Source organism: Microplitis mediator, chromosome 9, assembly GCF_029852145.1.
Source record: "Microplitis mediator isolate UGA2020A chromosome 9, iyMicMedi2.1, whole genome shotgun sequence".
Classification (NCBI taxonomy): domain Eukaryota; kingdom Metazoa; phylum Arthropoda; class Insecta; order Hymenoptera; family Braconidae; genus Microplitis; species Microplitis mediator.
In genome coordinates, this window is record NC_079977.1 from 19161479 (window position 1) to 19175641 (window position 14163).

At 31.6% G+C, this 14163-nt stretch overlaps 1 protein-coding gene across 1 annotated transcript in view; it reads left to right on the forward strand.

Annotated features, from left to right (window-relative positions):
- Positions 1-1530: 1530 nt before the first annotated feature.
- The window catches only part of LOC130674236 (prion-like-(Q/N-rich) domain-bearing protein 25), a 31419-nt gene continuing 18786 nt past the window's right edge, over positions 1531-14163 (forward strand). Inside the window, exons 1-7 of the mRNA XM_057479505.1 lie at positions 1531-1582; positions 3819-4067; positions 4137-4388; positions 5602-5847; positions 6467-6718; positions 7472-7603; positions 7675-7779. Coding sequence (XP_057335488.1) covers positions 1531-1582; positions 3819-4067; positions 4137-4388; positions 5602-5847; positions 6467-6718; positions 7472-7603; positions 7675-7779 — 1288 coding nt within the window. The remainder of the gene's footprint in view (positions 1583-3818; positions 4068-4136; positions 4389-5601; positions 5848-6466; positions 6719-7471; positions 7604-7674; positions 7780-14163) is intronic.

Sequence of the window (14163 nt, forward strand, 5' to 3'; positions counted from 1 at the left end):
CGAAAAAAAACGTTTTTCACCATTTTTTCTTCAACGATATCTCTCAAACGAATTGACCGATTGAGATGGTTAAGGTAGCAATCGACGTGGATTATTAAGTTCTAGAGCTAATTAGATTTTGAAATCGAATGATTCGATTTTGTTGAAGTTATCCGAAAAAAACGTTTTTCACGATTTGTTTCATCAACAATATCTCGTAAACGAATTGTCCGATTAAGACGGTTGTGGTAGAAATCGGCGTGTTTTATCAAGTTCTAAAGCTGATCAAATTTTGAAATTGATTTATCCGGTCGTTTTTCAGAAATTTCAAGAAAACCAAAAAAAAAACTTTTTTGAATTCTTTCGTCAACGGTTTCTCTTAAACAAATGAACCGATTCTGATGGTTGAGGTGGCTTTTGATGCGGCTTATAAAGTTTTAGAGCTGATTAGATTTTGCAATCAATCCATGGAGCAAACTAAAAATTTTCCAAATAAAACATTTTTGAAAAAATTTTATTTTTGATATATCTCCGAACGCATCCTACCGATTAAGCTCAAATTTTTACAGCTTCAAGATATTAACAAGCCGCGTCGAATGACACCTCAAAGATCAAAATTGGTTTGTCCGTTCAAGAGTTATGAATATTTACATACAGACATACGTACACTCGGACATCATCGTGAAATTAGTCAGGATAGCTTCCTAGAACCGCAAAACGTCAAAATCTGATAGAAATTCGGTTTTTGCAAATCGGACCGAAACCAATAACTTCCCGAATTTTTGAAAATTTTTAATTTTTTTAGGGGGAAGTTAAAAAAATAATGGGTGCGCGTCAGCACGCAAAAGTCTTCTAGTTATATACAAAGTTCCGGCATAATTTCAATATTTAAATTGAGTTATTTATAGTTATACATAATTGTATATGATCATCTATAACCATATCTGATCTTATAGACTCACTCGGGTATATAAATGATAATTACATATGACTCTATGCTCTTCAGAATGCATCTATTTTATTGCTCATTTTTGTAAGATGGCATGATTATATATAATTGTATATACGTCACAAAAGTAATTATATAAAATTACACACAACTATATATAATTATCTAATTGCATATAATTAAATGTAATATAAGTTTAACTATTTTTTTTTGCATGAGGGCGATCCATGACCGATGTGCCTACTTCTGGCCAAGACATAGACGAACAATTCATAACCCTAAAAGCGTTAAGAACAGCACATATATTTTGTGACAATTAACTCCAAATATATTTTTGATTTTCTGTAGTTAAGTCATCACTCAGTTGTATTAAGTAGATGTTAATTTTTATTTTTTATTCATTCAGTTATGCTGAGAAAGTTGTGTTCACGAGACACGGATTGTAAAAAAATTACAAATTCAAAATGTTCAGTAGATAATTTCTGTGCTTGTAAAATGAATTATTTTGCGCTTGATAAATTGCTTTGTGTACCGACTTTAAATGGATTTTGTTCAGATGATGGCGATTGTTATTCTGATTCATTTCACTGTTTTGGTAATCGATGTCGATGCAAAAGTATCACACGGCAGTATCAATTGACAAATGTGTTGAAAGTAAGTACTATTTTATCGATGTCAATATATAAAATTATCAAAATTATCAGAAAGTTAGGTAATCAAATTTATACATCGTTAATTGGTCGTTACAGCTCACTTGCTTAGTTTTTGTACTGATGTTACGGAATGCAGTGATTCATGGCATTCCACTTGTTTACCCAAAGGAAATTGTGCTTGTGCATGAAGTAATATAGTAATCGGACCATCAACATGTCTGCCAATTATAAACGGATATTGTTGGAAAGATGATCAATGTATGGCCGAGAACTCTACTTGCATTGATTTCAGGTGTCAATGCAAGCCAAACTTCATTGCCGTTGCTAATAATATGTGCGTATCGTTAATCAGAAAGAAAACCTAAATAAAGGTGGACCCTGTGTGCCAGGTGAAGGACATTCTTCCGTACGATAACGATGTTGCAATTTCATCAGTGTAATATTGTAATGCTTAATAAAGTCTACTAAGTTGACATTTTTTTCCGTTATTTGTCGCTTTAATTTTAAACAACTAAGGCAAAATGAGACATCGTGATTGCGATTCTCAAGTGTTGTTTCCTTTCCTCAAATTTTTAGTTACGATCTGTAAAAAATGATGGGGCAAGTTGATCACCGTGCACCCAAATTAAAATTTATGTAAATTATTTTTATTTTCAAATATTCACTATCGAAATCATTAATTGAAAAATAGAAAATTCTAGTTTTGAAGTAAAATGGGCATCATTGTCGAAGACAATAAAATATTACGTGTAATTAATTCTTCTATAGTGTGTCTTGTTACAAGGTCACTAAATGATATTATATCTTTTTCTTCAAAATTTGTCAAATGTTGCCGAGTAGCTTTGACGACTGTTGTTAAGACGTCTATTTTATTTCTAATCAACGTCATTAACTTCTGATATGAAGCTAAGTATGACTCCATTCTATAGGTATAATAATCACATTAAACAAAAAATAACCGCAATGTTGTAATTTCTGTGCACGATAATTGTTAAAATTTTTTTTCTGTAAAAGAAATTAAATATTTTATTTCTGCTTGTCTTTACTCTACAAAGTACAATTGATGAAATTACCAGAAAATGTTGATAAACAATTTAGTTTACAAATTGCACGTAATTTTAGCTGTATTGACAATATGCATTTGTCAATTAGAAGCAAATCATGGAACTGGGGTTAATAAGTGTGCCAACTATAAAGAAACAGTATTTATTTATGTTCATATATATTTATATATATATATATATATACATATAATGAACAAGACAATACTAAACTGAATTTTTTGAACTTTTTTAGTGTAACCCTCATCATCGACCAGCATGTTGTGATAGTGACTTAACATGTAAGCCGAAAATGTCTGGAAATGATTTCTTTTGTATGGCAACAGGTGACTGATTACTGATAGATCTTTTAGTTCTTAGTTAGTATCCTCGGATTTTTAGTGTCATAACCATAATACCACAATAACTACCCTTACGGAAAAAACCTAATGAACATTATTGAATATTCATTAGTGTTGATAAGTGTTTTATGAGTAATCATAAGTGACCATTAGTATTGTGGCTAGTGAATATTACTACACTATTGGATGCGATTAGTGATAATAGTGGTGTATTAGTGTTGATTAATTGGAGTACTGATGGATCTTGCAACACTAATAGCACTACAGGCACTAATGACCTTACCTTGTTTAGAAAATCTTATAGAATTCAATAGATTCTCATAAATTCCCAAAGAGATTTTCTAAGAATAAGAAGTGCTATAGTTAAGTATAGGACCTTTTACATACAACTATAAGAATCTATCGGATTGTTTAAGCAAGGTAGCCCATTAGTGCGCGAAAAAACTAATGGAATAGAGTCTTTCATTGGTGCTGATTTGTATTTTCCTATAAGGGTGGCATTCGTGAGTTGATGAAAATCACTTACGCATTTATTGAGCCAAAATTTTTCAAAATACTCACGCAAGATGAAAATAAATTTTCTAAAATCTACTTCTGAGTTTGATATTCTTTTTCTAGAGAAAACTTAAAATTGTTCGTTATATTGTCAAAGTTTTGATTGTACTAATAATATGTTTAGGCTTAAACATCGATTTAGATGTTGAAGTACTGCTAGTTCAACTTAAAAAATCAATTTTGCTCAAATTTTTTTAATTTTTTGATAAAGATTTATAAGATATATTTGATAACGATAATTAATCATCAACGACGTAAAACGATTTTATTTTAAATGCAGCGTTATTAGGAACTTCTTGTAAAAATGACCAAGATTGCAGTGACATATTGCATGCAAAGTGTTCGAAAGATGAAATTTGTATCTGTAGATCAAATAATATTATGGTGAATAAAACATCTTGCCAACCATTATTGGGAACATTCTGTTGGAAGGATGAAAAATGTGCAGCAGATCATTCTTCTTGTGTTGATAATGAATGTCAATGCAATGAAGGTTACATGAAACAATCCAATGTTCAATGTTTACCAAGTAAGTGTGTAACGATTCAAGTAAAATTGTGATGTATTTATTATAATCGATATTTTTTCACTATTTCAGACTTGATAGGCTCACTCTGTGAAATTGATTCTCATTGTAAGCCAATAAGATTTTCTTATTGTTCTTTAATGAAAACTTGTAGCTGCTCATCGAATACACTGTCTAATGATGATCAAACTTCATGCTTACCACTATTAAATTTATATTGCGAAACAGATGACGAGTGTAAAGTGGATCACTCAGTATGCATCGATAATTGGTGTAAATGCAAACCACTAGACATGACTATTTCAAATACTCAATGTAAAGAACGTAAGTCGTAACAAAATATATCCATTATTCGGTCTTAGTTGGCCATACATACCTTAGGCGATTAGTACAAACACCTTCAAGCGTATCTATATAACGATCTCTATCGCAAAGTACTGGTCTAGGCAATAATCACAAGAATTAGCGAACATGATATTGTAGAAATGAAATTTGAAGATTTCTTAGTAAAATTACTTACTCCTATCTCGAGCGAGTCTTGCACCAAAAATTTCTTGCATACACGAACACATATCTTGCGCCAGATCTGCTCAAGAAGTACCATGTCACACTATTTATGCATCTCACTTCTATCTCTTACGCTTTACCCCGGGATCTCGTATCATATGCCAATGGAGGGATAAAGTGACAGAGACAAAAGTAAGATAGATAGTGGAATATTACTCTTCTTAAGCAGATCTGGTGCAAGATATACGTTAGTATGTGCAAAAAGTTTTTGGTGCAAAATGAGCTCAAATCACTGTCCAATACACCTTGAGCAAGATATATCACATATTCTTGCACAATCCTTGAATTACAACAGAACACAATGTTTTATTTCAGCCTTGTACAAGACTTGCAATCTTTACTTTGTACCAGAGTCTGCAGCAAAATCCATAGTTATATAAAGACCTTGACAACTAGTGTCCTCGTGACTAGGCTTGTGCTAGATTTCTGTAAGATTGTTATATGGGTATATGTGGGTATATATTGAATCGTTACAACAAATGTTCAGTGCGCAAGCTCAATTAATTTCTAGATGCAGGATAGAGGGCTTGGAATAGGCATGTGTAGTCTGAAAATACTAGTCACGTTAACGAACAAACACTAATTCTCAAAACAACCTTTACTATTGAATGACCTTAAACTCATCGATAATTTGTATCAGCTGGGGGGAAGGGCTGACTCTCTATTGATTTTATATTAACTTCAATTCAAATCCAATTTTCTAATAGCCCCAGTAGCAATTGTCTTTTGGAAGTCTCGTCAGCAAATAGTAGCCATTCAGTCGCGCATTTGTCGTCCATGAATTCCATGAAGTGCTGAAATGCATTGTTATAACAAATCAGAACCACTAACCGCTGCGAAAAATTGTGCGAATTTTGATTTCGACATCAAACAGCATATTTCTTATCATTGTCACCCAATATTAAATAAGAAGTAATGAATATCAATATTTCTATTTCAAAATTATTTTAATTTATTTTTAATAATACAGCATACTTAGGAATGGCTTGTGAACGTACTTCAGACTGCGAGACATATATGAATCATTCAACATGCTCTCAATCTAATCATTGTAGATGTGTTGATTTCCATTATAGTATAAACAATAGGACATGTGCACCAGCATTCAATGCAACATGTGATAATGAACCATGTACGCCCGAAAATTCTGTTTGTCATGATTACGAGTGTCAATGCAGACCCAACTACGTCGTTCGAGGCTACAAGTGTGTGTTAAGTACGTAAGCTAACATTTTATTAAATATAATTGATAAAGATACTACACGGCAAGAAATAGATGGTGTTCAACACCATGCTGGTATGGTCTCAAGACAGGTACTAAAATAGTATGTGGAATATTCCAAAACAGTATTGTTTTGAGTCCCAGAAGGATAGCGTTATTTACTATACTGTATAGTGCTGGAGCTATTGTATTGCTCACACGTATGCATAGCAGGCACGGTGGACTAGAATGGCCCTGAGACCCGTACTACAATGCCGAGGATGAAATGCTATTAGTTTATTCCGCCATAATTTCTGGCGTGTCAATCAATGTATACTATCGTATTACCACCAAAACTATATAGATGTTGTAAGACTAGGTTTATCGGGTAGAAGCAATGTGGATACGGCAACGCAGTATGGTCCTGACGGCCATACTGATATTGCGGCGTCCACGACAACTATTGCCAATGTTACTATTACCGCAATCGTTGAATCACCTATGCATACAATTTTATAACCTATAAAAATCTTCGATACCATACAGTATGGCGTTCGCACCCGTACTGTCATAGTGATATCCACAATCAATTTTTTACCGTGTATAATTAATTTTGTTTGTTCATTTTATGTAGAAGCATTTTTGGGAAGTCCATGTCAAAAGGATACAGACTGTCAGATTATTGAATTTGCAACATGTTCAGATGATTATATATGTGTTTGTCAAACAAATTACAGTGAATCTGATTCATCAACTTGCATACCACTGATAGGGGGTAGCTGCACAGTTAATAATGATTGTGTCACTCAAAATTCTTACTGTTTTCTTAAGAAATGTCAGTGTCTAGATAATTTCTTCGCTCATTCTAATGACGAGTGTACACCAAGTAAGTGCAACAATAATTTATAAAACCTTAAGGTTATTAACAATCGTTACATAAAATGAGATTTACAGTAAAAATTACAATGTTGCGTAACAACATATCCGCAGACAAAATAACTACACAACAAAATATCCACGGAAATAATATCCGATGAATAACATATCTACGGACAGAATATCCTGAAAATGAACATGCCAAAGATATGAATTCATCAGATTAAAAGTTTGATGGTTAAAATAATAGTAGATGAAAGTTATTGAAATCATATTTTATAAACATTTATTATTTAGTTTATTAAATACTTCATGCGAAAATACATATGATTGATACATGCATAAATATAAAAAAATTATAACTCTATTTAAATCAAAATTTTCGAAAGTATCAAGTTGCTCTCTGTTTAGAGAATCTCATGAAATCTAATAGATTCTCATAAATTCTCATAAAGATTTTATAAGAATCAATAAGATCTATGAGAAGTGCTATAGTTAAGTGCACGGCCTTATACAGACAGCAAAAGAATTTATCAGATTTTTTAAGAAAAGTTAAATAGATAAACGATCCATACGGTCAAATCTAATACTCTGTATAATCAGTATCGATCAGTTCCTCTATAAGTATTATTTTTCTTATTTTTAGTTTCGCTGGAGAAGACATGCAAGGGATATAACGACTGCGCCAATATAAAGTACTCATATTGTTCAAAGGAGAGGAAGTGTTTGTGTAACATAGATTACATTGCACTTAATGGCACAGAATGTGCCCCGCCACTTGGCCAATTCTGTACAACGAGTAAACCTTGTGAAATAGAAAACTCTATTTGTATTAATAATAAATGTCAATGCATTCCCAACCTTATGAAACACTTAAATGCTGAATGTGTACCAAGTTAGTTTACGCTTCTGTACGGTCAAGTAGTAATGAGTTATCATAATAATGGACTATTTATATTCCAATAGGGCAATCGTTTCAATATTGTGAAGATAATTCTGATTGTGTGGGCACGGGACAAACATGTTCTAGTGACAACAAATGCGTCTGTAAAGAAAATCATATTCCTTTAGGTAACGGAAAGTGTGCACCCCTCTTAGATGGTTATTGTTCGAAAAATAACGATTGCTACGTAAAAAATTCTGTTTGTTTTTCAAATAGATGTCAATGTAATTATGATTACTTGCCACATTTCAATTACCAATGTGAACCCAGTGAGTAGAAATATTATAATCTCACCTCGATTGATACTGCGTGGACCAATACCTGTTCACTAGGGTGTCCGTTATTTACCAAATTAGATTTTTTTACTTGGGTATGATATAAATCATATATTTGTGATCCAAAAATAATAAAAAAAAAAAAAAAATTTATTCTAATGCCGTTTAACCCTGCCTAAGTAATGATACATTCTCATTTCAGTACAATGAGAAAAATGTAATATTTAAGCTTTAAGTTGAAAGAAAAGTTTCACAAACCAACACAAAATTTTGCTCTGATGATATAAAAAATTTCTTTTTTTTCGAGCTTAAATATTTCTTAAACGGTTGAGTTTATCGAAAAAATTATAGAGACCTTTTTTGTAGAGCGGTAAATTTTCCGACGAAAAACTGTTAAAAGCCTACGTAAATATTCGTTTGCTGGAGAGTTATAGAATTTTAATCGAAAAACATTCATTTTTAAATCTATCAACTTTGAGCTTCGATATCACTCAAATGGTTGGATTTAGGGAAAAAGTGTTGGATACCTTTTTTGAAGAGCAATAAATTTCCTACAAGAAAGTTTACAGTGCTTAATTTTATGTCTAGGTGTTAGAGAGTTATAAAATTTCAAACAAAAACGCAAATTTTTTTAAACAAATCTAACTTTGACCTTCAATATCTCTTAAACAGTTCGATTCACGACAAAAGCATAAGAGACCTTTTTTGGAGAGCGGGAAATTTCCTACAAAAATATGTATTAGTCATTACTGTGCACTCATTTTTAAGCAAGTAATTACATTTTTCTCATTGTACTGAAATGAGAATGTATCATTACTTAGGCAGGGTTAAACGGCATTAGAATAAACTTTTTTATTTTTTTTTCTTATTTTTGGATCACAAATATATGATTTATATTATACCCAAGTAAAAAAATCTAATTTAGTAAATAACGGACACCCTACTGTTCACCCAGGTCAAAAGATTAGATCTGTTTTAAAATAAATGATAAATTCAAATATTTTTTCTTGAATTTGAGTTGATAAATCGTATTTATTTTATATTAGAATTTAATCTCTTTTTCCTCGTATTATTCCTTATCCAGGCCAATATAAGACTTATTTTCGTATGATATTTGGTCTGTTTTAAGTCGCGTTTAGTCTAAGAACACACTTGTTTATTATAGTTCATAGTTTGTGTTCAATTGTTTTTAAGGACAAAACCAGACTTTATCTACTATAATTTCTAGTCTGTTTTTAATCGCTTTCAGATCGAAAACAGGACTTTTAACAAATTTAAATAATTATAATCATCATAATATAAATTCATAAATTTATTTTAATTTTCTTGATATTTGAGACATGCTAATGCGCTTCTGTAATAAGATGTCACAAAAATTTTTATGGTTTCTAATGCCAAAATAGTTTCGATTTTATCCAGTGAATAAGGAAAATTTTTTCACATTTCAAGAGTTATTTTATTACTTTTATTCAATACTATAAATAATCAGTCAAGAGAACTAAAACATAAAGCTGTCAAACTTTCATTAACTGTCGACATTTTTAAACAAACAATACTAGATAAATAGTAAATAAAACATAATCAATTTTTTAACAATATGTTTTTTATCAATATTGCTCATAAATGAATATATTACAAGTCCATGATTTAATCTAGTTTGGTCTGTGCAAATTTTTAAAACTAAATTTTTTGAAGTTTGAGAATTAATCTAGTTTTATGCCCGTGACGTTATTGTGTTTAAAAACAACAGATCACAAACAGCTTAAAATTTGTATAAAAGATCAACAGCAGATCAAATAGTCAGATTAGACTAAAATTAGATCAAATTTTTCGACCAGTGTAGTCAGTTAAAACAAGACAACTTTTGATCACAGTGATTAGGTGGCCGATAGTGATTAGCTACTTCTGAATTAATCGAACTGGTCAAAAATTAGTTTGTTCCGGCTCACTGAACAGGTATCAGAACCCGCAGTTTGAATGCAGATTTACTTATGATATAGAAAGTATCTGTTATTTATTTATTTTTCTTGAACTTTAGAAAAAATACTCACGCGGGTTTAAAAAGAAATTTGACTCTTGATTAACTCTTTTCTTCACAGTATAATAATAAATTGATTGTAATACTTAATGTTCTAAATTTTCATTTTGTTCAGTTATGATAGGCAAGTTGTGTGCAACAGACCTGGATTGTATGCACATAAAAAATTTAAGATGTTCAGCAGATAATTTCTGTGTTTGTAAAATGAATTATTTTGCCCTTGATAAATTTTTTTGTGCACCAACTTTGAATGGATTTTGTTCAGATGATCAGAATTGTTATTCTGATTCATTTTACTGTTCTGATAATCAATGTCAATGTAGAAGTAATTACACGGCAGTATCTGTTGACAAATGTGTTGAAAGTTAGTACAATTTACCAATGCCAACTTGAAAAATTATAAGGTTTATTACGAAATTGGGTAATCCAATTCATTTATACAGTGATTGATTGTTGCAGCACACTTGGTTAGTTCCTGTACTGATGTTTTGGAATGCAGCGATTCATGGCATTCTTCTTGTTTACCCGAAGGAAAATGCGTTTGTGCATTGAATAATATAGCAGTCACACCATCAACATGTATGCCAATTTTAAACGGATATTGTTGGAAAGATGATCAATGCATGGCTCAGAAGTCTGTTTGCATTGATTTTAGGTGTCAATGTAAACCAAAGTTCATCGCTGTCGCTAATAATCTATGCATACCAGTTAACTCAAAGAAAATCTGAATAATAGTGGATCCTATGGACCATTTTAAGCTTTGCTTTTGTAGAGTAGGTGTTCTCTGCATTGACAATTGATTATTAAAATACTTAATAAATTAAATAAATAAATCATGAAGAGTTTTTCTTTTTAGTCCTTTAATGCCAAATTCATGAAATATTAGTCACCCTTTTCAAAACGACGGATTGCTATCTGATTCCACTTGAATACAGCTGAAAAATAGGTGACGGGTGGGAAAAATGGAATTGTGAGAGAAATAATGGATTTGCAGATGCTAATACAGTGGATCTTTTTTCTTGACTTATATTTCAAGTAATCAAATGAAATTATAAGTTGCCACAGAAATGGATCACTCCCTAAAAACATAGGAAAAAAAAATTGGTTTATCGGTTTACCCTTCGGGCAAGTCCCAAGACTTTCCGCTGTTTTCAAGCTTCTTGAGCTCGGAAATATTGTTGTGAATACAACGAGCTCTTCGAGCTCGAAAATACTTTTGTATGTCGTTGTTTTCGAAAAAAATCATTTTTTACCCTTTTTTTCTCCAACGGTGTCGTTCAAACGAATTGACTGATTGAGAAGGTTAAAGTGGCAATCGACGCGTTTTATTGGATTCTAGAGCTAATTAGATTTTGAAATCGATCGATCGAGCCATTTCTTAAAAATTTTGAAGAAACGGAGATAAAAATTTTTTTTTTTGTGTTTCTACTATATCTTAGAGTCCATTTAATCGATCAATTCCAAATCTTTAGAAAAGTTGACGGCCAACAAACTCTTTCGATAGCCACCTCAACCATTTCAATCGTTTTACTCATTATAAAGACATGAAGGTTTTACATTCATTCACACACACACACACACACACACACACACACACACACACACACACACATACACACACACACACACACACACACACACACACACACACACACACACACACACACACACACATACCCGCAAGTTGATCAGACAGTGCACCCAAATTAAAATTTATGTAAATTATTTTTATTTTGAAATATCCACTATTCGAATCATTAATTAAGAAATCGAAAATTCTATTTTTGAGGTAAAATGGGCTTCATTGTCAAAGACAATAAAATATTACGTATAATTGATTCTTTTATTGTGTGTCTTGTTACAAGGTCACTAAATGATATTATATCTTTTTCTTCAAAATTTGTCAAATGTTACCGAGTAGCTTTGACGAATATTGTTAAAACGTCATTTTTATTTTTAATTAAAGTCATTAACTACTGATATGAAGCTAAGTATGACTCCAATCTATAGATATAAAAATTACGATGGTTAAAATTGTTTTTCTGCAACAGAAATTAAGTATTTTATTTCTGCTTATCCTTACTCTACAAAGTACATTTGATGAAATTACCAGAAAATGTTGATAAATAATTAAGTTTACAAACTGCGCGTAATTTTAACTGTATTGACATTATGCATTTGTCAAGTAGAAGCAAATAATGAAACTGGGGTTAATCAGTGCGCCAACTATAAAGAAATTGTATTCACATATATGTTCATTTATATTTATATTTATATTGAACCAGGCAATACTAAACTAAATGTTTTGAACTTTTTCAGTGTAATCCTCATCATCAACCAGCATGTTGTTATAGTGATTTTACATGTAAACAGAAAATGTCCGGAATTGATTACTTTTGTATAGCAAAAGGTAACTGATTACCGATAGATCTTTTAGACAAAAACACAAATGAAAACTATTAGAAAACACTATTGAAAAACTAACGGTCTAGTTCTATCGCACACTAATACTTTAGTGTAATTAGTGCGTCTAATTCTTAGCTAGTATCCTCGGATTTTTTAGTGTCATCAGCATAATAGCATAATAACCACCCTTACGGAAAAAACCTAATGAACACTATTAAATATTCATTAGTGTTGATAAGTGTTTTGTGAGTGACCATAAGTGACTATTAGTACTCTGACTAGTGAATATTACTACATTCTTGGATGCGATTAGTGATAATAGTGGTGTATTAGTGTTCATCAATCGGAGTACTAATGGATCTCGCAATACTAATAGCACTACACGCTCTACCCAGTAAACACATTGACGTAAATTTGACGTCGGAGTGACCTTACGCTATGTCTTATTCACGTAAGATATGAGTCGGAATGAGTCAAGTGTGACTCATTATTTTACACTTTATTACGTAAGGTTATGCTGTAAAACTCATGACGTAAACATGATGTAAATGTGATGTTCCTGTGACATTCTATGACGTCAATATGACATATAGGTGATGTCAAAATTATCAATCTGGAAAAAATATTTTTCAAAAAAAAAAAAAATTAAAACATGGAATTTTTGATTTGATGATTACCGCGCGAACCCATTACAAATTTAGAAGCAAGATTTAATACGATAAGATAATGAAAAGATCCTGGGCGTCTGCTGGGCTCGAACACGGCTCCTCTTGGCTGGTAACCTGAACGCTGCTTACTGGTCCACATCATGAAAGTTGGAGCTTAGTGTTTAATTGATGTATTATATACATTATAGTTAAATGTCGGAAAAGACGGAGTTCATAAGTTTTTGTGGTGGTTTTTTACAAAATTTAAAAATACTCTATGAACTTTTATGAAATTTTATCAAGCTTCATAAAATTTTGTAAAAACTCAACATTGTGTAACATTTTTTAGAAACAATAATTCTGTTATTGGAACTGGATGATAATTTTATAGATTTTTATGAATACCTATAAAATTCTTCGACATTTAATAAGAATTCTCATTAAATACTAAAGCAGTCGATCAAATTTTATGAAATTTAACTCGAGAACAAAAAAAAATTATTTTAAACAAATTTTCCGAAATTGTGTAATACTTAGTAAAAATTTTTGTAATTAATTTTTTTTTGCTGTGATGTGAAATTTAGAAAATTTTATAAAACTTTGCGAAACATTAAATAATTCCACAAAACCGTATGAAATTGCCTCTATCGAAAAATTGCGATACTGAACTTTATAATCTTAATATTAAAAGAGTTCAAACTTTCGCAACATTCTCTTTGTCATCCTAAATGATAGGATTTTCGGTATATTATCATTTAAAAATTTAAACTTAATTTTTTCTGCTTACGCTAAAGATTTAATCTAAAATGTCTAAATAGTCTATTATCGAGTTTATCGATAACTTTGGCCTTAGAAAAGTTTGACGTTCAGTTGCTTTATTATAAACTTCTGGAAACTGGTCAGACGGTGACAGCAGAGTGCTACAGTTGACAGTTGAACAAATTGAATGAAGAGCTGGATCAGAAAAGGCCATTTACTGGGCAAGGAAGCCGGCAAGTCATACTACTGCATGATAACGCTCGACCTCACGTTGCTCGCGTGACTCAAAAGACCCTCTTGAATTTTGGATGGGAAGTTCTCTCGCCCGCGGCATATTCACCAGACCTGGCCCCATCTGACTTTCATTTGTTTCGGTCAATGCAGTAC